The sequence below is a fragment of the Microcebus murinus genome, chromosome 16, assembly GCF_040939455.1.
Source record: "Microcebus murinus isolate Inina chromosome 16, M.murinus_Inina_mat1.0, whole genome shotgun sequence".
Classification (NCBI taxonomy): Eukaryota; Metazoa; Chordata; class Mammalia; order Primates; family Cheirogaleidae; genus Microcebus; species Microcebus murinus.
Window position 1 is genome coordinate 20,564,065 of NC_134119.1, and position 25,507 is coordinate 20,589,571.

Below are 25,507 nucleotides of genomic sequence, written 5' to 3' on the forward strand. Positions count from 1 at the left end.
TGTTAAGGCTACTGCAGAATATGCTGGGGCTATTATTTTTCCTTGACAGACAACCCCCACATTCCTCAGACTGTGGGATGACCAGCTCTGGGACATTTAGAGTGTTTCAGACTGCAGGCCCACCCCTTCTCAGTAGCTGCATTAGTAGCTGTACTATGAAGGCAACTTACATGTGTGGCTTTTTGCATGAATTTCTGCCACGATATCCTAATATGTCTTTGTTTAGCCATCCTTAAGTGCTCTTAGCATAAAACAATAATAGAAACAACTATTTACCTTCAAAATGAAAAATTAGGAGGGGCAAGGTGGCTCATGTCTATAATCCTAGCACTTTGGGAGGCCAAGGCAGGAGGATTGCTTGAAGCCAGAAGTTGGAGACCAGCCTAAGCAAGAGCAAAACCCCATCTCTGCAAAAAACAGAAAAATTAGCTGGGTGCAGTGGTATACACCTGTAGTCCCAGTTACTTGGGAGGCTGAGGAAGGAGGATTGCTTGAACCCAGGAGTTTGAGGTTGCAGTGAGCTATGATGACACCACTGCACTCTAGCCCAGGTGACTGAGTGAGACCCGATCTCAAAAAAAAAAAAAAAAAAAAAAAAAAACAGAAAAAAGAAGGAAAAATTAAATATAAGCTTTGGAATCATCCACTTTTGATTTTCTTAATACCTTCTGATTTAGAGGAAGCCATGAGTAAAGAAACCACTGGCTTGAGAACAAAGGTGTCAAACACAGACACAGTCTTGTAATTTATTGAGGACCATTAACCCAAACATGAAATTCTGTAATTTGAAGCGCTCTTACTTTCCTGCCATTGGCAGGTGTAATCACCTTTCTTTGACTTTCACATTTATGTGTGTTTTGAACTTTTCTCAGTTAACTAAATATATTTAGCTCTCTTTTCCTCAAGTTCCAACAACTACTTTTATTTATTTATTTATTTATTTTGAGATCTGGAGGCAGATTTCGGTTTGCATTTGTTTGGAAAAGCCCAATGCAAGCCAGATGAAAAGGTGCTCATAGAATGAATTGTATTGTGGTAGTTTCCAAATGCAACCTGCTTCTGGAAGTATAATTTCCAGAGCCTTTCAGAAGATGAAAAGGCTTCTAAGAGCTCAGTCACACTTTGCAATTATAGAAAATTGTTAGTTGCATTTAAATCAGTCAACTGTACAAATGGGCCAATTTGGTTTAAAAAAATGCTCACCCAGAATTTCTATGGGTCAAGTCATCGAGGTGCCGTTCATAGAACAGAAGATTCACTACGTCAGTGCCACAAAAAAGGAGGGTAAAGTGAATCATTTACAGGTGTTTTGCAAATGCCAATTTAACAGCAACTTACACCCAGGAATTTTTTTTTCCAAAAAAGACTTAACTCTAAGAAAAAGTACATTTTATAAGTGGAAATGTTCCCCCCCCCAGCTTCAATAAAACTATAAAAGATCACAAAGAATATTTGACTTTAACTCAAGAAGTAAAATGAGGATATTAGTCCCTCAGTTCCTGGATTTTGCATGTTTTTGGTGATTTTCTATCATCCTAACAGTTTTCTACATAATGACCATGAGACAGGATGGGGGCAGGGCAGGCAAAATCATAAATACCTGAGCTCAAGGCAAAACATGCTCATATAAAATTGCAGATAATAATGTAAGAAACTCATAATTTTAGATTTCTAAAACAATTCAGATCTCTTGTGTATGTGAGATGAAGCTTTGGGAAAAAATGGCTGGACCTACCTACTCAATTTATGCTTATAATATGGTTGGTTATGGTTAAGGTTGCTGTGGGAGCTATAACTTTACCCTGATTTTTGATGTCTAATTTGTTGTCTATAGGTTGTGGTTGGTTTTGGGCTCTTTGTTTATTTGTTTGTTTTGGTTTTTTGTGTAGGACATGAGTATCCTTTGGCCCTGCTGGAAAGGCACAGAAGAATATTATATTCTCAGAAAAGGACACGCAAATCTGTGTTAAATTCTCTGCAATGTTCAAACAAGGAATAAGGAAAATATCAGTAGATACTTCACATGTCCCTTCTCTACAGTTTGGATCATTCTCTCTTATTGGAGATCTTTCTCTCTTTCTATTTATTGGAATGAAGAAAGGAATTGGGTAGAAAAGGAATGGGGGAAAGAACTACCTTCCTTTCATTCATTACTACAGTCTACACCATCACTGTTTCTTACAAACACACCCTCTACTCTTGAATACTTAAGTCCTGTAGTTTAGTCTTGTCACCATATTCCTGGCACCCTGCACATCTGGCATACTAACAACTATTTTCTCCAACATTCTGTAATGAAAACGTTCAAACATAAATTAGAATTTTGCAGTGAACACCACTATAACACCTGGATTCTACCATTAACACTTTACTATTTTGCTTTAGCACATAGCCCTCCACCCAGCCATCCTCTCTAATCCCTCTAATGTTTTAAGCATTTCAAAGTAAATTACAGATACTCTTACACTTCCCCCTAAATGCTTCGACATTCACATAAGTAACTGCAGGTGGATATTTCTTTACAATTCTTTTCTCTTTTGAACATATAATGAAGTGCACCTATCTTAAATGTACCATTTAATGAATTTTGACAAATGCATACACCTGTGTAACCCAAACCCCTCTTAAGATACAGAACATTTCCCTAACACATCCCCAGAAGAGCTTCAAGCCCATTGCAGTTAATCTCTACTCTCCCAGCTCCCACGAAATCACTCTTGTGGTATTTTTTTTACCATAGTTTTGCCTGTTCAGGAACTCCACATAAATGGATTCAGACAGGATGTAGTCTTTTGTGTCTGGCTTTTTTCACTCAGCATGATATTTTTTAGATCATCCAGGTTACTGCTTATCACAGCAGTTCTCAATAAATATTGATTAGCTGATTGTTATCACAATGTTGATTTACCAGGGATTTCAGTTGATTAAATGTATTTAAATACAGTTAATGTAGCTTGAGTGTCTTTCATGAAGCCTTTCAGGAGTTCAGGACTGCTGTGTGTTGATAATTCAGTAAAGGTGGGGCAAGTTTGTAGAAAAAAAAAAAAGTGAAGCATCATCTTTTTAAACTTAAGGGAGAAAGATATCCAAGGATGGTTATGATTTGAGCACGTAAGACAGGTCAGACAGTAACTGACTACAAGCCTCTCCCCCTTCTCTCAGGTGTAGGCTAAAGGTAGCATTCTTCACAGAACATTTTTTCTGGAATGTTCCTTTACACTTGGAAGGCTATATCAAAGTAAGGATATGGGCTTGGCCTGTGGGGGAATCTCCATATCAGAGTTCTTTTAGTAGCAGTTCCCCATTCTCTGGGGAGTGGGGCTGAAAACTACCTTCGAGGAAGTAGAGGATAGAGCTTCCACTCAGTGTCTACTGCAATAAACGTGACTGGCTTTTTGGGGGAGTCCCAATTAGTTGGAAGAGCCCCAACAAAAAATTTTCAAAAGAATCCCCTCTAGCCACAACTGTCTTCTCCAAAAGTGGGTTCCCAGGCCCAGGAAGGGCGAAGGACTCCGTGCTATTTGACATGAGAATTTTGTGTTTATTTTATTAGTGATCTGACATTCCCGTTAGGGCTAACCAGGGAGTTTTAACCCCTCAGAAATCTATATTCCCTTTCCTACTAGTCAAAGGGGCTAAATTCAAGGGTGCATTGGAGCTGAACTCAGTTTATACACGGTTGAGATTGCTAGCTGGAGGCACCTGCAATCTCAGGTAGTTCACACCCCCCCCCACCCCAGCCCTGGTGAAGCCAGGTGGCTGGATCTAAACTCTTCAATTAAAGGCTTGACTCCATAGCCTTTCTGAGGGGTGTGTGGGGAACAGGGTACAGAATTAAAACAGATTCAGACATGGGGAACTCCAAGGAGTGAGCATTTGAAGACCATACTGACCTTTATGAATTTTTTTTCAGACACCAGCATTTTGCTTTTAAACCATTACATAGCACCCCAACTCAAGGATATTTGGGGGTAGAGCTAGGAATAGGACATAAAAGTTGGGGAAACTGGTATTTATGGAAACTTAAGTGAGAAAAGCAGATGGGATTACAGTTGACAACTGGATGCCTTGCATTTAGGATAACTGGGAGGGGGGAGGTTGGGACACATTAAGAGAAACACCCAGATCGGTACTGCCTATGCCAGCTGCTCACACGACCAATTGTAAACTTGCTCTGCTCTTGGATAAGTCTCTTCCAAAATACAGATAAATTCTTTCACCAGTGCTCAAGATGGGACACATTACTACGAAGAACGCACCTTTCCTAGGAGCATTTTTAGGGTCCTTGAAATGCCAAGATCCCTAAATCATCCTTGTTAGTTTTGAACCTATGTATATAGGTCAGTTATCTGCCTTTTTTTATTCCCCAGAATGATGAGTTCTGGCACTGAAAATATTGTTCATGTTGAGCCTCTCATCAAATGCAATAAGTAGATAACCACAAACACCCACCCTCCTATGTTCTCATAACTCAGCATGTTGGAAACTATTTTCCCTTGACTCGGTGCAGCCCAAAACGCCCTACAGTCGGGGAGGACTCGAGCCCCAAACCGGCTGCTGAATAGTCAACGATTTTCTGCGTGGGACACACCCACTATTAGGGCCAAAACTTTGTTCACCCTTGAAAGGTGGTCGATGTTTTCCTAAAAAGGTTCCCTCAAAAGCACAGCAAGCCCGCTGGGGGAGGGGCTGGTGGAAGCTTCGGCCAGCCCACGGGTTTTCTTTGACCTTGATTATGACCAGGAGTGCCGCTGTTAATTGCGAGGATCGCTTCAAGGTGGGAAACGGCATCGGTTTCCACTGCCACCCAGAGAAGCGAAGTTCTGCTGCTGACGATGATGGCGAGACGGTCCTTTCCAGGCCCATCTCCTTGCCACCCAGGGAGCTGCTCGGAGGCCGCCTACAGGTGCAATCCCGGCACTGCGGCCCCGGCGGCAGGGAGGGTGTGCAAGCCCACCAGCATCTCCGCCTGCTTTTAACCAAAGCCTGAGCGGGGCCCGCGTGCCCGCCGCCCTCTACCCCCGGTTTCCCCGCGCCTCTGCCTTGGCGCGGCTTGGAAAGGAAGCTGGGAGCCCTCCCAGGCTCCGCAGTCTCGGATTTGGGAGGGGGTGGGGCGCGGCCGAGGCTTCCCCTCGAATCTGCGGCAAGCCTGGCTCCAGGAAAGTTTTTCAAAGTTCCCAGCAGCGTCTGCCCAGGTCGCCTCCGCGGGGCGAGCAGACGGCGGCAAGCGCGCCAGCCTCGCCGCCGCCACCACCGCCTCTGCCGCTACCGCCGCCAGCAGAGCGCTCTGGGCAGCTCGCTCGCTCGCGGGAAGCGGGCCGGGCTCCCAGCGGGCAGGCAGGCCCTCCTCCTGGGGCGAAAGCCGCAGCTGACGCAGGCGGCTCGGAAGGCGGAAGCTGTCCCACTTCGACCGCCCGGCCAGCGCCGCGGCGCCTACACCTGGGGCCTGGACGGGCGTCCAGAGGCGCCCGGCCCGGGGCGCTCGAGGGGGCGGTCCCCGCTGGGGGCTCCCGAGCGTCCCTGAGCAGCGATCCCTTCTAAGTTCCTCCCCGGATTCTCCCTTCCCGCCTAGGCCCGAAGCCCCCGAGGGTGGGGGTCTGCATTGGGACCCTAGACGTCTACACCGCCCCGAGCCCCCTGCCCCTTCCAAGTTCCTCCCCGCAGTGCCCCCTGCCCATCAACGTGAAGGGGAGGGCCGTGCTCTGGAGGTCACGCCCCCTCATGAATATTAATAAACGCGCATGCGCTCTGCTCGGCGTGCTGGGTAGAGGTGGCCAGCCCCGGCAGCGGCTGGCAGACGGGCTCTCCGGATCCCTCTCCGAGAGCCGGGCGGGCACGCGTCATTGTGTTACCTGCGGCCGGCCCGCGAGCAAGGCTCGGGTTTTTTTTTTCTCCCCTCCCTCCCCCGCTTTCTATGCAGCTGATCTGAAAGGGAATAAAAGGCTGCGCATAATCATAATAATAAAAGAAGGGGAGCGCGAGAGAAGGAAAGAAAGCCGGGAGGTGGAAGAGGAGGGGGAACGCCTCAAAGAAGCGATCAGAATAATAAAAGGAGGCCGGGCTCTTTGCCTTCTGGAACGGGCCGCTCTTGAAAGGGCTTTTGAAAAGTGGTGTTGTTTTCCAGTCGTGCATGCTCCAATCGGCGGAGTATATTAGAGCCGGGACGCGGCGGCCGCAGGGGCAGCGGCGACGGCAGCACCGGCGGGAGCACCAGCGCGAGCAGCAGCGGCGGCGTCCCGAGTGCCCGCGGCGCGCGGCGCAGCGATGCGGTCCCCACGGACGCGCGGCCGGCCCGGGCGCCCCCTGAGCCTCCTGCTCGCCCTGCTCTGTGCCCTGCGAGCCAAGGTAGGAACCTCTCTCTGGGCGTCTCTCCCGGCGGTTCTTTCCCTTTTCTCGCGGCGCCCTGGACTCTGGCGGTTGAGCCCAACGAGCAGGCTTGGGAGCCCTTGGGTGCCCGACTCCCCGCGCCCAAGAGGCTGCACCTGGGCTGAGCGCGCCAACTCCCCCTTGGGAGCCCCGGCCTCGGAAGTGTGACCCCTCCAGGCTGGGTAGGGGCGCGTTCACTCAGCTCTTGCCCCGCGGGCAGTCGTCGGACTTCTCCCATACTCTTTTTCCATGCTTTTTTTTTGTTTTGTTTTGTTTTTTGGCTCCAGAATCACGTTGAGTCCTTGAAACTAGTTTTGCAAAATTATTTTCACTTGGCACCGAGGGCTCTTCGGGGCGGGCGGAGAGGGTATAGTCGCTACCTCCACACTTGAGGAAAACAGCTTTCTCCCGCGCTGACCTTCCTCCCTCCCTCGCCGGCAGGTGTGCGGGGCCTCGGGTCAGTTCGAGTTGGAGATCCTGTCCATGCAGAACGTGAACGGGGAGCTGCAGAACGGGAACTGCTGCGGCGGCGCCCGGAACCCGGGAGACCGCAAGTGCACCCGCGACGAGTGTGACACGTACTTCAAAGTGTGCCTCAAGGAGTATCAGTCCCGCGTCACGGCCGGGGGACCCTGCAGCTTCGGCTCGGGGTCCACGCCTGTCATCGGGGGCAACACCTTCAACCTCAAGTCCAGCCGCAGCAACGACCGCAACCGCATCGTGCTGCCTTTCAGTTTCGCCTGGCCGGTGAGTGACCGACTCCGGGGAGGAGGCCGGGCAGAGACTTGCACCCGCGTCTGGCCAAGCCCTGCTTTCGCGTGCGAGAGAGATTTAAAGGGCCTTGGCTTGAAACGAGGCGCTAACTGGGGGAAGTCTCTTGAGGTGGCGGGTTAGGGAGCCAAGATTCTGTAGTTAGACCTCGGCAGGGACAGCTGAGGCTGGTCCCATCCCCGCTGCTGTTTGCTTAGTGCACAAAAGTGGGGGGACCCCAGAGCGGATCCTGGGGCAGAGAGTTCCCAGGGAGGCTGGCTTAAACTTGCAACTCGAAGTTCCCAGAGTGCCCCCCCCCCCAGCCCCGCGCCGCGGCTCCCGAGCCAGGAGGTCATTATAGCTGGCTTCTTTGCTTTAACCCATGAAACCTGGTGCGCTGTGGAAGGCGACTCGGCGCGGTTCTGGCCTGCGAACGCGGTCCAAATTGGCAACCTCCTCTTTCCCGTGAATGGCCGGGAGGGCGGGTGTGTCCTTCCTGGAGGGTGTGGGGGGAGTCCGTTTCCCGCTGCTCCCCGGGAGATTTTGGTGTGTGCGGGGGCGCTCTCTGGGCTGAGCGCAAGGGCCTGGGGGCGGCCCGACGCAGAGGAGTTCTCGGGGGCCCCTCGCCCGGGCTGTAGACTCTGGAACCCTCGTTCCCTGCCGGCCCCTTCCTGCCCCCGCCCCCGCGCGGTGTAGCTCTTGTGGCCTCACTTCCAGCGGTTCCCGGGCTCTGGAACAGCTGTGTTTGCAAACTTCCCCGGGAAGGGCGGGCACAGGCCCCCGCAAGCCTTGGGGGCAGTGCCAACGCTTGGGAGGGATGGCCTCCTGGAGGTAATGCCTACGGGTGCAAGTGCATAGACCCTCACCCCCCTAGGCCGCCCGCAAAGTAGCTCCAGGCCCGGACCCAGCTGGCAGACCCTGCAGCGAGGCCCTTGCAACATCCCAAAATGGGTGGAAGGAAGATGAGTGCGATTGCAGTAAGGGGAGGAAAGGGAAATGTTGGGGGTGTGCCTTCTGCCTGGCTCCCGCTGTCCAGGAGGCATGACTCATTGCCAGGACTGGGGCTTGGCCCAGCCTGTGCCTGGAGAGTGGGTGGTGAGAGGGGGAGCTCGGGACCCCGGAGGATTGCTTTCCGCCACCACGTGCTCTGATGGGGTGCACTCTGCTGCCTCCTGTCCGTGGGCTTAGGCTGTGATTCACAGCTCGGAGAGGAGAGGGGAGGGGAGGGTGTCTAGCTAGGTTTGTGTGAAGCTTGGGGTGGCTCTTAACGTCCACGTTTATAGCAGATGGCATTATAAAGTGCCCTCTGCAGGGGTGAGATAAGGCAGTTATCAAAAACATGCCATTAAAAGGGGCTTTAGATATATATGAAAAACTAGAACAAAACACTGTGGTTTGTGAAGTTCTTTTGAGGTCCAAAGGCTGTTACTGTCGTGGGATTTCATTTTTAGAAAGTGTTTATCTTGTTTGTTAATCCCCTATTAGGGAGAACTTTAAGCTAAAGAGGTTGGCCACCTTTAAATCTGGCTGGGCCCGAGCTGACCGGGAATGCTGACTGCCCTTGAACGTGTGTTTGGAGTTTAGGGGGAAGGGGCCTGCAGGTGGTTCCACCCTCCTCCGGAGGATCAGTCCGGAGCCCCTCGCTTTTCACAAGACCATAAAAGGAGTCTTATTAGTGATGTGGAAAAGCAGCAGCCTGGCTGAGGTTTATTTTGGAGAATAGGGTCAGAGGATGGCTTGGATGAAAACAGGGAGGCTTGCTCGGTAGGCTGGCTGGGGAAAAGTGACCTAGAAGGTGTGTCTGTCTCCTTCTGACACTTGGCCAGAGAGTCCTGCATGGAAAAGGAGCAGAAATGGTGTGGGAGGGCAGGAGAGGCAATTGATTTGCATTTGCTGGTGCTCTTCTGCGGTTTTAGGCCCCACGGGTCACCAACCATGAAATACTCTCGACTTTTGTAGAGTAGGGGAAGACCCACGGGGCAACACTGAGAATGTGGTTCTTTTGAAGTTGGGCCAAAAGTGTGTGTCACTCATAAACAAGTCTCCACCCATTTGCCCCAAAAAAGCCTCCTGTGAAACATAAGCTTTACCTCCCAAGAGAAATTGGAGTTTAGGTGTATTTTATTTTCCTGACTGTGGTTAGAGAACCATGACAGTCCATAACTTCCAAGAATGATTCCAGGGAGAGTGTAAAACTTAAAGCACTTAGGTAGCTGAGCAAGGATTGAAGTAGGGAGCACAGCTTCATTCAATTTGACAATTAACTGTTAATAAGTGAGTTTCTTGAATGGGTCATCACTGAACTTGGCACAGAACTCAAAAGGTAACCAGAAGGATATATGGGTTTAAAAAAAAAAAAAAAACCCTCCAAACCACCTTGGACTCCCAACCCCTAGGCAGCCACAATTACCATTTGTGTTTCCAAATTTGCTGATACTAGAAGAGCTAGGGTGCAGAGTGCAGGGGTAGGTCAGTGTAGAAGGTCATGTAATTCATGCCTTTTGTTTGGAATTATGACCCCAATCAAGCCAACTGTTCATGTTCTGGAGAGGAAGAAGAAGAAATGATTTGGTCAGATATGAAATGCAGTTCACACTACAGTGTGCATGTGTGCTTCTGTAGAGGGGGGCCTGCCTGCCACATTGTAGGCAAGTATGTCCCGCTTAGTGTCCACTGCCCCAGCCCTGGGCTTGTGGTAGTTTTTTATCAGCAGCTTCTATTCACCGTACTGTTGCTGCACCAAGGGGCTTGACTTGAAGCAACGAGCCTGATTTATGATTCCCAAATAGGGGTACCAAGTGATAAGAACATCATTGTGAGAGGTAATTGGGCTTAACAAGGAATGATCTGGGAATAACCACTTATAAATCACTGAAATGGTTAATTTGCACCTCCCCAAATTACTGCTAAATCCCAGTAGTGCTTGCCTATTAAAAATGCATTAGGGTAATTACCACTATCCATCCCCAAAAGCTTTTTGGGAACCCCAGAACCCCAGTTAGTTGTATTGTTGCACTGGTGGCCCTGGGGTAGAATCAATCTAAGGAAACTAGGGAAAGCAATTGGGGTATTTGGGTTATTAACCCTGTATTTAAATACCATTGACCCTATTAAAAGATTTGCTGAGATCAACTTAATTTTTTTTTTTTTAATGAAAATCCAATGAAATGTGATTCTCGCATACAAGAGATGCCAGCTTTGGCCTCCTTGATAGTTAAGGCCTCGATGACCAGTTGCCAGGGGTTTGGGAATTCAACTGCCGCCACATTAGTCACAGAGTGTAACTGACAAGTCCGTGCCTTTATGTTGTCTTTTCTAGTCCCTGAGCTTCTGTAGATGTGTGGGCATGTGGAGGGCAGAGGGATGGCGTTCTCATTTGAGCTGGCTCTTTTCTGCAGCCAGTATTTGCAACCTGTCTGTGTAGTCAGCATTTATACGAACAGCACACGTGCGTACATGCTCAGAGCAAGGGACTTTTTGCATGCAGAGAAAACACCTTTTGCCCTAAGAAACCTACTTCTAACTAAAGTGAGGAAATGACATGTCTGGGTTGCAACACCAGGCTTGGGGGGGGGGAAACGGAGCTAGGCTTGAGCTCCTTCTTGAAAGGGCCGTACCATCTGCAGAATGTTGTTCCCAAAATGGAATCCCTATTCCAGGTACTTGGTTTCTAATATATGTATTTTTTGTCTTGCAGATATAACCTGTGCTTTCTTCCTCCCTCTTGCTTTGTTTCTTAGCAACTTATTCAAACCCTCAGTACTTAAATGAGTTTGCAACCCACCAGTTCCACACCCATAATTCTCTAGGGACCTAAACCATTTTTAGAAAGCAATAGAGCTTTTGACATAGAAGCTGTTGGGGGAGTTGAGAGGGTAAAAATAAGTCAGCAACTTAAAGGTTTTCTGCAACCTCCCAGAACACTAGCAATCTGAATGCTGCCTAAAATCTTCACACCAAATAGTGGTGCCTTCAGGGACCTTTCGGGTAGAAGGCATGTGGAAAGTTTAGCATGGAGAAAAAAGTTATTCACAAAATAAACAGAGCCAGGGCAACAAGGAGTCTTTCCTGTTCCTGATCTGAAAACAGAAATGCACACAGAGGCCTTGGCTGGATTCATAGCAGCCCCCAGCTCCATTGTAGAAGGTCCAGAAGTTGGCCTTAATGTCATGCTTCAAAGATTTCTTATGATAAAAATGCATAATCTCTTGGTGTGCATACAGCTAGCATTGTCGTCTATGAAAACAAGTATTCCTGTGCATTCTCCCTTGATAGATTTCTGGAGGCATGTCCCCACCATTAAACAAACAAACAAAAAAACCCTCCAAGATTAGGATCCAAGATGCTGAGAGAAGTGACACTTGGCTCCAGCTCTTAAATATATATTTTTTAAAAAATAGAATAGTACAAACTTAACATTTTCTTCCCATTGTAGGAAGATATATTGGGATGCGTGGAAAGTGGTGATTCCAGAATGATAGTAAGACATGGAGGATGGTCCTGGGTTCAGAAATGTCCCACCTTTACCTTGGTGCATGGGGCCCAGGAGCCATGTTGTGACTTCCTTGGTGGTTTCCAATCCCCGTGTGGACCGCAGAAGCCCTGTGGCTGACTTCTGTGTGTCAGTGACATCTATTGGTACAGTGTGCGTGTAGGAAAGAAATTCCACAAGGTGGCTCCCAGTGGTTAAAATGGGTACGTAAATAGTCAAACATTCAGAGTCCTCTACCAGTTCAGCCCAGTTTTTATGCACTTTTGGTAAATAAGTAGAAAGGCTTCTTGTTCGGGCTTGCTCTGTGTGAACAGGACCGTTGTGCTTGGCTGGCTTCTCGGTATTCTATCTATTAACCTCGCCACCCTTTTGTAACTGGTGCATTTAATTATCAGTGGGATGCTTTTCAAACAGGTAAGGGTAATGCTGGGAAAGGGGGTGGGGGCATCTCATTGAGAGTCTCAAATCTGGATATGAGCTTTGGGGCCCCTTGGTGAGCCTTTGAGTTGGGCTTTGATGAGAAAATCACCCTTTGTAACCAGATCGGGCTCTATTGACATGTCAAGCCCTGCAGACTTGATTGCTTTCTATGACTGAAGTCTTAGCTTAGATGCTATAGGATAGTTGTCCTTTCTCGTCTCACCTTGCCAAAACCCTATGATGGGTCAATCGTGTGCCCGTCCATGGACTCTCTGAAACCTTTTTTGTTTCATATGTGTTGTGACTGGAATATTTTATACTCTGGCCACCCAGACGCAGGCAGGACAATAGAGTTGGCCGAATTGACTGAAATGAGGATTATGGAGAATAATGGGGCCTCTCCAAAAATAATGCTAATACAGGGCAAGCGACAGGAAGCAACAGTTGAGTCAGCAGGGCGCAGGGCCCCCGACAAACCCAGGGGCCGACTGACTTCGCACAATGCCCGAGTTGGCACGTCGGGCATTCCCAGGATGTGCGTGCTGCTGGCGGGCCTGCCTGTCGCAGCAGCCTGGGGTTTTGGACGCCGCACGCGTGCCGTTTGGATGGCGGTTTGTTTGTGTCCGTCAGCTTGGCAGGAGGGGAGGCAGCCGCTTCTCGGGGCTTGGTTTGGCCGTCACTGTTGCCAGGAAAAGGAAGCTCCCAGCTGCCAACACAATTACCTTTGTTTCTTACATCCCCCTTTCTTAATGTGGCAATTAAGTGCTTACCGCTCTGCCCAGTGCCAAGGTAACCGCCGTGGAGTGGGACAGGGCAGAGAACAACCCTCCAGCAGCAGCCTGGGTAGAGGGCAGGAGGGAGGTGCGGGGGATCTGGCCTTGGGAGGAACCTGGTGGCCCTAGCCTGCCTTGGGGGGCTCTGATGCCAGGCCTCTCCTCCAGGTAAAATTCCATGGAAATCTCCCAAACAGCCATTTGGAAAGTTGACCATTCCTCTTCGATCCTGCAGGAGAAAAGGGGCACCCACTGCTGGGTTGACAGATTTCCTTAGGCCTGGGGCTCAGATGGGGCAAAATTATAACTCACTTTGCAAATCCAGACTGAAGATCTGTTGACTACCCATCCCTCCTGCTTTGCCCCCAGAGTATTCTGGGCAAACATAAGGAAGAAAGAGGAAAGCCACAGGGCTCATCAGAGGCTTAGTTTTATAGTTTGAAACCAAGAAAAACCCAGGTATTTGCTAACTTTTTGGTCTGTTTTTTGGCATGAACCTGTTAAGTGTGAACACTTGCCTTGCCAGGCCTGCCTGGGCCTGGGGATTCTGCCTCTGCCAGGGGTCAGATTTGCAGTTGCTAAGTGGGTGTGACTTGGGCAGAGTACATTGCTGACTTTTGTGGCCGGGTACATGGTTTAATAGCATGAGCTGCTCACGGTCTGGGGTCTCGGTGTCTGGATGTATATTCAGGGATGTACAGAGGTCAAGCGTGGGCCTGGGAAAAATTACAGTTCCCTAGCAACCAATAATCATTGCCAAATTATCTCGATTGTTGATCTATAGTGCGGGGCTGGAGAGGGAGGTGGTGAGAACGCCTCCTAATAGGAGCCTTGGAGGGAAGGACTCCTTTCCTCCGAAGCCGCCTCCTGCCCCAGGAGACCAGTCCTGGAACCCTGATCTTGCCCCTGAAGCAAGGGGGAGAGGAGGTCCAGGCTTTGTTGCCATCTCTGAAGCTCCCTGTCCTCACCCCATCTCCATCCCTGAGAGAGAAGGCAAGTTGTGGAAAACCGCCAAAAAGAGCCAGTCATCTGTGGCTGTGTGCGCTGTTGTTTTCCCTGAAGGTGGGGTGGTGTTGGTTAGCCACTTTTGAGGTCTTCCCAGCCCTGGTGAGGATGAGCCTGGTTGGTAGACTGCCTGGTCTTCCAAGTTGTTGTGCAAGACCTAAGGATGCCTTCCTCCTTGGGTATTAAGCGGAGTTGAGACTGTCATGCCAGCTCGGTCCCGGGCACCTTCCCCGGCAGTGGGGTTTGTGGGTATTATGTGTTTAGCGCTTGTGCAAGTCTGTCAAAACTCCTGGTATCAATGCATTTAATCAGAGGATTAATTACAGCAATATTGTTGAAGTGAAGGATGTGGGCCTCAACGTGACCGGCGCATGAAGGGCTTAATTATACAGAATCAGCCACACATCTGGCCTCATTTCGACTTGGCTCTTGCCTCAAATCGGTAGAGAAATATAATTTGCCACCCTTAAGGAAGAGTCCTGTAATTTGCAGGAAGTCCTAGGTAACTTAAAGAGGCTGTAAATACGGTATAACTTTCACTAATAAAATATTAATGACGACGACAATGAATTTGGACCTCTGGCCACTAACAGAAGAGGGCTGGGTATGTGCCCTGGCTTGCCCGGTTTTGCTTGCTTTTCTGAACATTTTCCCACAGTTATCAGTGAACGAAATGGAATCCTACTCTGCTTTGAGTATGAAACATATTTCGGCTGAATTCCAAGGCAGGGTCTATAACAAGATATTTTTATATCCAGAGACAACCTGCTGTGTCACCGTGAGAGCAGTAAGCTGGCCTCGAGTTATGAATGAAACTGGGTTTCTTTTTCTTTTTTACCTTTACCTTATACGAGCCTTCTCTTGGCAGCAGCGTGCTCCTGGTGGCACAACACAATATTATTTCATCAATATATGCTGCTATTTCCGAAGGATTGGTTTCTGAGGGTGGCAAAGCAGGAATGCTTAAATGTGTTCATATCCCTTTTACTCCCCACCTGCTTCGAGTATATTTCTCCAGCACTGGAGATAGCAAAAGGTTTATTTAAATCTTGGTGTTTGGGTCAAACTTGACCTTATTGTAAATCACGAATGAAGAGTTGTGTAAAAGAGGGAATTTGCTAATAGCTTTGGGTCTTAAGGGGGAGGCATACTTCTGAGATAAGCCTGGTAGATAAAAAGGTGCCTTCAGCATTGCAGCTGGCATCTTGCCAGTATCCAGGAATCTGTTTAGTTAGTGGACTCCGATTATTCCTGGAATGTTAGATCTTATTAACAGATAAGTTCATCAATAAATATAACCTGGAGGTGTGTGGTTATTTCTCCCTTTGTACTTTCTCCCCCAGGATCTGACCCCAGCCCACTGCCCAAGCAAGGTTGCCTTCTTTGTCTTACAGAGCCTCCTGCACCTACCCCCTCCTGTTTCCTAGAGTTACCTGATACTTGTGGGAGCCAGGATGGTCTCACACAGACAGAGCTTTCAAAGGGGTTCTGAAAAGGAAAAGGGGGCCTCCCTGGGGACTGCCCCACCAGGCCCCAAAGTGTAACCTTAGCAATACCCCCTCAGTACAAATACCTGGTTAGGTTAGCTTAGAATAATTTCTTTGTGTGGCTTCCCCCCCCCCCTCCATGCACTAAGGTTGGGATCTGGAAAGTTTTGGAAAACTCTATGCTAAGCACTCCCACACAGGGAGGTGGCATTTCCTGATCAAGACTTTGGGCCACCTGTATGCATGTTGACACCAGTGGGCTCCTGCCAGGTGAAAGGGGTCATTTGTCAACCTAGGGGGAATGTTGACAAAGAAGGGGAGTTGTTTTGGATTTAAACACCCAAGACCTCAATGTGATGGCCACTATAGAATTTTCACTTTGGCTTTATGGTTCAGGTTGGGGGTATGCTGGGAGGCCAAGAAAGTACAGCACCGGAGAGCCGACCCTGGTTTTGCAATCACTAAGCTGCTCTTTATCTGTCTTGCAGAGGTCCTACACCTTGCTTGTGGAGGCGTGGGATTCCAGTAATGACACTGCTCGTAAGTATCACGTTAATGGACTTTTCCCTTAAATGCACGTGGAAGTGCAGTGCTTGGCCAAGCAGTCCGAGCCGGATCTGTCTCCTCAGTACTTGGGAGAACTTCTGCCACCCACTGCCATCTGCTCCCACTATCTCCCCATCCCCCACCCAGGGCTAACCTGTCAATGGAATCTATTCCTTGACTTCCCCTAGAATTTTAGCTTGGAATATTAAGTGGCCAGAGCAGACTCCTAGTTAGCTCAGTCCCTGATTACGAAACCTAGATTATCTTTGGGATAGAGATCTTAATGGTTTTACAACTTTAAAACCGTGTAGACTGCTAAAGGATCAAAGTAGTGACTTTTTAAAAGTCCATTTAAACTTTAAGTGAGCGTTTAATCTCTCATCAGAAAGATAAAGCCATAAAGGTGGCGCGCTGGGCTCTAAAGACCGACCTTGAATTTCACTTGGTGGGCAGGTGAGCTTCAGGCCCGTCCGGGTTTCCCACACTGCGCACGACAAGCCTTTCATTGAGGCGGAATTCCAGAGCTTCATGGCCATTACCTGCCTTGTCCCCTTCTGAAAGATGGCTCTGTTTTCAGCACAGGTCACTTTTCAGGACCGCGAGGAGGGGGGTGGGTTTTGGTAGAGGAGCCATGGAGGATGTGTATGGAAATGGCAGCAGGCTGGCTTAAAAGTTGGTCTTGCTTTTTAACTGTAACTTAAAAAATGTTTTCCCTCCTGAGCCAAAACCGCGAGTTCCCTTTTTGCCAGCAGAGTCTGGCTGGTTGTCATTGGAAAACTTGAGCCACACTGAAATCTTTGGGGGCTGTGCTTGAGGAAGAGTTGACCCCCCTCCGTTGTCTTTGTCCTCTGCTATCCAGACGTTCCTTTTGCTTTTCTACCTCTCTGACCCTTTCAGTGACCCCTGTCCACTGCTAAGAGCACTTTTCCCCTTGCCTTGCCGTTTACTGACCCTGAGGATGGCGCATGCCCAGCGTGGGTGCAGTGAGGGCTGCTCAGCCGGCAGCTTCCAGCCGTGGCTGGCTCATCGGGCCACCCAGGGCCACCGAATCGTGGCTGAGCACAGGCGTGCTGGGGCTCCCAGGCTGTTTGAGTCACCCCTCTTGCTTTGACATCTTAAATCCTGCTCTTTGAAGTCATCCCTGCCTGGCGGGGAGGGGAGAGGCTTGTGAAAGTCCAGGAGACAAGCCTTCCTCCCGAGAGGGGCACCCATGTGCCACTGCAGGGGTGGATGGGAGTGGCGGTGACAGAGGGACTTTGCCGGCTTTGGTTGTGGTTGATGCCAATCAGGGTCATGGACACCTTGGTTCTCCCCTCCCTCCCTCTGGCACAAACATTGAGGATTGTGTGAGCGTTATGTCACTGTGACCTGCTTACAATGGTAACTAAGCATTAGGAAGATGGAGGTGGGGAGGGGAGAGAAATGGGCTCTTCTGATGATCTGGAGCAGGCGCGGTGTTCTCTTTTCCTCCTTAGCTGGTAGAACAATCCGATTGGCAGAGTGAACATCCTTGAAGGGTGGATCCTGGCCTTGTGACGAGAGCCAGGTCAGTTGTTCAGGGACATGCGAGAGACACCCCGCCCCAGCATCTGTAGGGCCTTTCCTGGGCTTCTCGTGGCCCCACAGGTCAGAGAGCTGTACCCCTGGGAAGCCAGCACCTGTCTGGCGCGGCCCTTGAGCGTCTGCATTTTCCAGTAGGCCCATTTTGGGGTTCTGGGGTGTTTCATCTCTTGCTGGGGGCAAGGGTGGTAACTGAACCCTTGGAAGGGCACGAGGAAGACTGAGGTAGGAATAAAGTGCTTTCTAAGCTCTACTTTGGAGAGAGGATGGCACAAAGTCACAAGGTGCCCATCTCGGGTCACTGAAGCTCCCTTGCTGAATTCTGATGAAGGAAGGAGGGGGTGGGTTTGGTGGGAGTGGCTCATCCACTTGCCTATTTGGTCTCTGTTGTGACGCTTCCAAAGAATCTCAAACTCGGCACAGTCAAAACCAAACTTGGGATCTTTCCTCTTCAAAAGCAGTCCTCTCCCTAGGGCCCTTTCTGGGTGACTGGCCTCAGTGTTTGAACACCCAGTGCCATAAGCCAGAAACCTGTAGGTGATCTCTGTGGCATAGATGCCTCTCTCTTGGCATCCATAGCTAGTCTTACCTCCAAGCTCTGAAAACCAACTCTTCACTCGATCTGGCTGCCTCCCACCATCCCCCCACCACTACCCTGCTCCAGTCACCATCTGCTCATGCCTGAACTCTTACAGGAGCTGCCAACTGGTCCGCCCATATCTTCTCTGATCAACCTTCTAGTGCTTTCTCCATTCTTCTGCCTTCCGGTTTTTTCAGAGCATAACATTTGATCATCTCCCTTAACTATGAGAAGCCAGCCACTCGGTGGCTTCCTCTTGCTCTTGGGATAGATCTTCATATGGCCTGCAAAGCCCAGCCCTTTCTCCCTGCCCAACTGTGTCTTACACACCATGTTGTTGTCCGTCATTTCTCTAGCCTTGACATCTTCCAATGCATAACTTTATCTGCTGCCTCAGGACCTTTGCATGTGCTGTCTGCTCTGCCTGGGATGTTTTGCTCCTTACTCTTCACCCTCAGCCCCTCCCAATGGACTGTACTCCATGAGGGCAGAAGCCTGAGGAGCCCAAATGGAGTTGGCTGCCCTTTGGGACCCAAGCAAGTTGTAAACATCCTGGCTTTGGATGGATACTAGAGGCAGAGCCCTGAGTTTGGGGACAGAATTCCTTCCAATATCAGTCCTGCAGTAAACCCTTACCAGCTGACTCTGGCCCGGATGAAGCCCGGGTGTGCTGTTCGAAATGTTAGCAGGTATTTTCTAAGGCTGGCCCTCCTGTCCTCAGTCCTCCAGAGTCCTTTCTGTTACTTTTCAGGACTATGGTATGTGAGGATCCAGATTTCTCATTCTCCCCCACAGCAAACAGTTTCAGTTTACTCTAATGCTTAATAGATACGTAAACACAAACAGGCACACTTGGGACCAGGTTTTCCTTGAAGCTTGACCTTGTTGGCTAAGGCTCCCGTCTAGGTTTACAGGTTGGTGTGGTCCCAGGATCATGCCCAGACATACCCGTCATCGCCTCTCCAGCCTGCAAGGCAGTTGGGGTGCTTCATGATCCATCTCCATGTTGGGGATCGCGGAGGGGCATGGTGATGTCCACTCTCAAAAGGCTGGACTTCCAGGGACCTACTCCAGATATGTCACAGTGCCCCAAGCTGATGGGAAGTGTGATTCAGTCAGCACTGGAAGAAGCAGGCGGTAGACTTGCTCTTTCTAACCCAGACATGCTCAACTCCCTGCTTTGGCTGGTGTGACGTTACTTACGCAGCTCTTTTAGCCCCATGGAGGATTCTGAAGCGCTCGTATGGTGTTTCCCGGAAATGAGCAGAAAGCATGCCGAGCAGCCGAGAAGCACGTGGCAGCCTGCACCCTTAGAACCACCCTGGACTCTTGTCTGAGCTGTTTGTTGTTGATACCAGCCTGGGAGAAGTTGGAAGCCTTTGAGCCATGGCTAGCGTGTTTAAATGACTCCTTTATGAAGGTCTCGTAACCACACGCTAATCGCCCACTGCACGTTTTAACTGAACCAGCAGAGCAAACACGCAGTTAATGGAGGAACATTTTTGTCATTCCTTGGCCCATGTTTGTTTGCAAAAACTGAAGTAAGGTGTTATCTGTAAGTGGTTCCGTGCGTGCTGGGGTGTAAGTCTGCAGGTGTGTGGGCTTGTTCAAGGCTTGTCTTGCCCCACACGACAGTTCAAGAACCCCAGAGGGTGAACGTCGGGGCCGTGTTGGAAGTGGAGCGTGTGGATGAAACCACCTAGGAGTTCCTTCTCTCCTGGTCACCTGCAGGGCTTACCTAGCTTTGTAAAGGAGCCCAGGCCCAGGGCCTAGAAAAACAGCAGTGTGGGTGGGTAAGACTCACAGACATTGTGAGTAGGTCCTAATTCTGTCTCTGAGATGGCCTTGAATTTGACAAGGTGGCGAAGGGTTAGTGCTGGCAGGTTTAAGAAAACAAACACGAAGCCAGGCTGGGGTGCTGACTTAGCACCTTGCTGCCTCTTCAGATCTTTCCTCTGAACTCCTGGCACCTGGTGTTTGGAGCTATTTTTGTACCTGTCTCTTTTCTCAGACTAGATTATAAGTGACCTCAGGGCAGGGACCACTTCTCACTCCCGGGAGTTGCTTGAGTTCAAGGTGTTGCTTTTCCTTGGTAAGCATTCTTTAAGGGGCATGACTTGGCTCAAAAAAAAGAGGAAAAAAAGAAAAACCCCAAACCCTCACTCAACCTGTCTCTAAACTGGGGCAAATTACTTTCCCATCTGCCTTCTGGGCAGAGGAGAAAGGTAAAATGCATCCAGTTCATGGTGTTGCTGTTTAAATGCTGACTTAAAAGGTGGCTGTGTTAACAATTTTTTTTTTAAAATGTAACTTAGTCCACTCCTTGACTTCCAAGTGAAGAGTTTTGAAATGGACAAAGCTTTTCTAAACGGGACACATGATCTAAAACCAGAAAAATTGCTAATCTTCATCTGGAGTAATGAAATTTCTAGAGCAACATTCCCTAAGGGGCTACCTTTTCTAATACACAAAGAGCTTTGCGAGTCAGTATGACAGACGATGTCATAGAAAAGTTGTCAGAGAAGAGAAGCAGGTAGCACTTCACAGGAACAAATACAGATGGCTTTATAAATACCGGAAAGGGTGCTCACCATCAGTTAACTAAATGCTGATCAAACATGAGATGCCTCTTTACCTATCAGGCACAGATCAGAAAGTTTGATAACACAGTGCTGGCACTGGTGTTGGGAAACGCAGTTTCCTGTGCTGGTGGGAGGGCGGGCTGACAGGACTTCACCAGCAGGTAGTTTGGGATGGTCTGTGAACAGAAGTGGATTGCGGATTGGTTGTACACATACTCTTTGATTCGGCCCTTCCATTTCTAGCATTTTTCTTGCTACCAGAATCACACACAGGCAGATATATTCAAGGATGCTCATCATGGCTTTGTTTAATAGTAAGAGGCCAAAACGACCCAAATGCCCATATGTCAGGAACTAGGTAAATTATTTATTGGTATTTCAAGACAAGGGAATACTATGCACCCATGAAGAGGGTAGATAGGTAAGAGGTAACAGGGCAGAGGCATGAACTTCTCATTTTTTGCCTTTTTTGTAGAGCTGTTTGAATTTTGTACCATGTGCATGCTTTTATTTTTTTTTTTAAGTAGCCAAGATGGGCAGGGAAGAAGGCACAGATGTGGATGTTAACACAATTCATTGCTTTTGCCCCTAGAACCTGACAGCATTATCGAAAAGGCTTCTCACTCGGGCATGATCAACCCCAGCCGGCAGTGGCAGACACTGAAGCAGAACACGGGGGTGGCCCACTTTGAGTATCAGATCCGGGTGACCTGCGATGACTACTACTATGGCTTTGGCTGCAATAAATTCTGCCGCCCCAGAGATGACTTCTTTGGACACTATGCCTGTGACCAGAATGGCAACAAGACTTGCATGGAAGGCTGGATGGGGCCCGAGTGTAACAAAGGTAAGTGTACCTGCGTGTGCCAGGTAGATGAACCGGCACTGAGTGCCAGCAGTCAGGTGGCATGTGGCATGCTCAGGCAGGATGGGATCTAAGCTGCTGTTCTAGGCCTGAAGCACAAAAGTATTGGATGTGAAGGATGAGGTTGGTGCCCCGTCCAGGTCCCCGTGGCTGGCTGGTGTCCCTAGCCCCAGCTGCTGTGAGCGGTGGCTGCTATCAGCTCACAGCTGCTCCTTCTCCAGGGACTCGTCCTTGGTCCAGCCGGAGCCACTCTGTGCCCCATCCCTGCAGCTCAGCCAGTGAGCAACTGACATAGGGGCCCAAAGGCCAGACCCCTTTGCCTGAACGCGGTGGCACAGTTCACACTCCAGCGTGTCCCCTGGGATCAGGTAGAAGCCAGACTCCAGCTGAGACCATGTCCTTTCCTGCCCCATCTGCTTCTCTCAGTCCCTTTCTTCTGGGCCTAAATTCCCTTCTCGGGCTCTGCTTCTGAGGAACCTGACCCAAAACAGATGCCAAATGAGACTGGATTAGCCCAGCTGATGTCTGAACAGTCAGTGCTGTAGGAAGTGTGACAGCACATGAGCTCCAGGTGGCTTTGCAGCACACTTTCGTTGGGCACCTTTGGGGGCCGTGGCATTGAGGGGGGAGGGCTGAGCAGTTAGCCCAAGCTCCTTCCTGTAGGATCGGGCCCACCCATGGCAGCATGAGCTCTCAGAGAACTGCTGTCCCAGCCCCTTCTAGAACTCAGTGGTGCCAATTCATAGCAACCTGATGGGTGACTGGTTCACCAGATCCTATTCCCCTCGTGAACAATAGTATGCTCTGCTTATTTTATATGATCATTAGGTAAACTTTCATGATAAACTCAAATTTAAAAATGAATTTTTGAACTATAATGGGAGGGGACAGGGCATGGGGGAAGATATTTGCAGGTCTGCTGGGCAATGCTGCTTTCTAAAATAACTGAAGACAAGAGTTTAAAAAGGATGGCATTTCTGGAATTGATCATATTTTAAGTAGTTGGTGTTTAGGTAATCTTCACTGATTTTTTTTTTTAAACTACCTAATGTTATTTTTTAATGTCAGTTCAGTTTTTTTTTAACAAAGAGAATTGCTTTACAAGGATACTTGACAAAAGTCTCACCAGACTTGGCCACTGGATTAGCCTGCTCAGTAAAACCAGCCCAGTTTGGCTCTGGTAGCCCCATAGGATTTTTTAACCTAGACAATTTTGGGGGGTTTTAAGGAGGCTGGGGCTCATCTGAATGTGCCCTCATGGGACAGAGTTGGGTGGGTTGGGAAAGGATTATCTATACCTTTTTTTTCCCCCCCCTTTCCCTTTGGGTTGAAGGGGGTGGTGTGGACAGGGTGGGAATTGACTAGGCTGTGCTCAGGGAGCTGGGGCAGCTATTGTTTTGGAGAGACTGGATGAAAGTCCCCTTCCCCCATTAACTTGCCTGCATTTTTGTCCCCAAACTGTATCATGTTTTAAGCATCTACTAGCGTGGCCTTGAAGCTAGATTTATTTGGGCCCCTCCCATCTTCCTCTCCTTACAATGGACTTGACATGAGATCTTTTAAAATCATGGATTTTGTGGGCTTAATGTACTAGGCCATTCTCATGACGGTGGCAGTGCAAGGAACGAACAGACAGTGTGCTGACACATCCCTCTGTGGTTTGTCTTTTTTGTTTTTTTTTTTTTACAGCTATTTGCCGACAGGGCTGCAGTCTCAAGCATGGGTCTTGCAAACTCCCGGGTGACTGCAGGTAAATGACTACACTGTTTTTTTGTGAGTGTTTAGAAAATTTTTCCTTTACTGTAAAAAGAGGGACTGACTTTATGGTGAATGTCTCTCTTTCTCTGGAGAACAAGAAAGCTTTAAAAAAAAAAAAAAGAAAAACAGATAGGCACATCCGAAGCTTATTAAATTATACCAGCTGTCTGATGGAATGCACACGCTTCTCTCTTGGAATAAAAAAACTCTTATGGGCATAGCTAGTGACTTCATGTATTAACTGTTCTGTAAATTGATAACACATTTTTATAATCTTCCCTTAAAGTGCTAATGGGCTGGGGGGAGAAATGTGAGTTGGTTTGAGTCCCTTTCCTCCTCCACCCAGTTTCCTCTCCTGGCCCCCTCCCCCACTTTTCCCATCAATAGGGGAAAGTCCAGCATTCTTTAGAATGGGATTAGTACAATCTCCTGGCCCCTTTGCAGGCGGGAGCTGGGCCGGTGCTGAGAGGTTAATGGCTGCCCTGGAATCTTGTCAGTTGAGCCTGATGAATGTAGACTTTTGCTGCTGCCTTTGAAGTCTGTTCTTTTATGGTCCAGGAACAATGCGAAAGCCAAACGGAGACCTACCCTGACCACTTCACCATTACGGGTCCTGAAACTTACTGAAATTTATATTATACCAATTTGGGAAGGGCTCGTTTCAGGAAATATTGCTGGTGTCTGTGGCATTTTGAAAGTCTTACGCTTTTCTCTCCCTCCTTTCAAATTTTAAGGATTAACAGATTTAATATGACACTAAAATGGATCCTTTGGGCCTGTTACTTTGGTCCCAGAAGCTACTCTGACTTGAGCAAAGGGAAGCTTATGAAACAGTCTACTCTAAACCAATACATCTCAAATTAATCTTATCTGGAGCTCTTATTAAAACACCCTGATTTCATAGGTCTAGGGTGGGCCCAAGTATCTGCATTTCTAACAAGCCCCCAAGTGCCACTGCCACTGGTGGGGCCATGCTTGAGGAATCATTGCCTCATAGACCAAAGTGTAATTAAGAATGAACTGGGGGACTGTTAAAATGCAGGTTTCTGGGCTCCACCCCACTCCCTGTCCCTTGGTTTGGTCCCAGAATCTGCATTTGACAAGCTTGCCACTTGATTTTGCTGCTCAATTTCAAGGCTGCTGCTTTGGAGAGGAAAAAAATTATCTGGCCTTTACCTGTATGGTTCCATCACGTCATCCGTTCCTATCCCATGCAAGGTGCACACTGAACTCTGAGGATAATTTCTGTACTGAAATTATCTCCCCCTACATTTCAGGAAGATAGTTTGCTTTCTGTGAGGCCGAGGGGGCTGCTTTACCTACTGACCCCCCTACTAACTCCCACTGGTGGCAGCTGACTGTAGTAGTTAATAGCATCGCTGCCAAATGTGGAGCAGGAATCCACCTACCTTAACTCGCCGTAATTAAGGGTGTTCTGGAGAAAGTCAGAATGGCAGTGCTATTAGTGACTCGAGCCTGCTCCCTGCGCAGATGAGTATCAGCAACTGCGATTTGTGCTACTGTCATCAGAATAAACACGCTGCTCTGCAGGGGAGGGCCCTCGGAGCCAGAACAACAGGCTTTGTTTCCAGAATTTAGCCCTTTCTCTTTCGAAGTCTCACCTCCCACTCCCTGCCCAGACACGCACTGGTGCCCTTATTTACTTAAGGTGCCACTTTCCCACACGTCATTTGCATAGTCTTCCAGCCCAGTTCGTTCCCTTTACCTTGAAAGAAAATCAAAACAGAACCTCCAAGCTAAGGAAGTTCAGGTTGTGTCCTGCTCCAGAAATAGTTGAATGGCGAGTTACCTGTAAGTTGTCTTTTGGATTATGTATGACACAGGGTTTTTTTTTTTCCCTCCTCCTCTTTACTGATTTTGTGGTTCCCAGGTAGACTTTAGATTCCCTGTTCCTGGGTGCACACGCTTGCTTTATTGCAAGCCTGCCAATAATATCAAACTTAATTATGAATCATCGTATGAGAAAAGTCACTTCAATTTCTCATGAGAATCTTAATCATATATTATTAAACCAGGATAACTCGGTTGATGCCTCTGTCAGGGTCAGTATTTTTATTTGTTTTCTTTTGAAGTCATCCATGGCCTCTTGTGGTTGCCTTTTTATGCTTGGGAATTGAGCTCTCATTAAGAGGTGAGGTTGGGTCCTCAGCTGCCTCTCCTTGCTTTTACGAGGGAAATTGAAGAGGTCTAGTGATCCTTAGTTTGGATGAGAATAGGGGAAGATGGCAGCAATATTGCCGTTTCCCAGGCAGTTCCCTCTTGCTATCTTTCAGGTTAAGAGTGTCAGCCTTTACTGAATGTC

General features: G+C 48.7%; 1 protein-coding gene across 1 annotated transcript in view; it reads left to right on the forward strand.

Moving 5' to 3' along the window:
• Nucleotides 1-5,774: 5,774 nt before the first annotated feature.
• The window catches only part of JAG1 (jagged canonical Notch ligand 1), a 35,788-nt gene continuing 16,055 nt past the window's right edge, over nt 5,775-25,507 (forward strand). Inside the window, exons 1-5 of the mRNA XM_012780819.3 lie at nt 5,775-6,345; nt 6,808-7,113; nt 15,782-15,833; nt 21,154-21,408; nt 23,116-23,176. Of these exons, the coding sequence (XP_012636273.1) occupies nt 6,265-6,345; nt 6,808-7,113; nt 15,782-15,833; nt 21,154-21,408; nt 23,116-23,176 (755 nt within the window). The 5' untranslated portion in view covers nt 5,775-6,264. The remainder of the gene's footprint in view (nt 6,346-6,807; nt 7,114-15,781; nt 15,834-21,153; nt 21,409-23,115; nt 23,177-25,507) is intronic.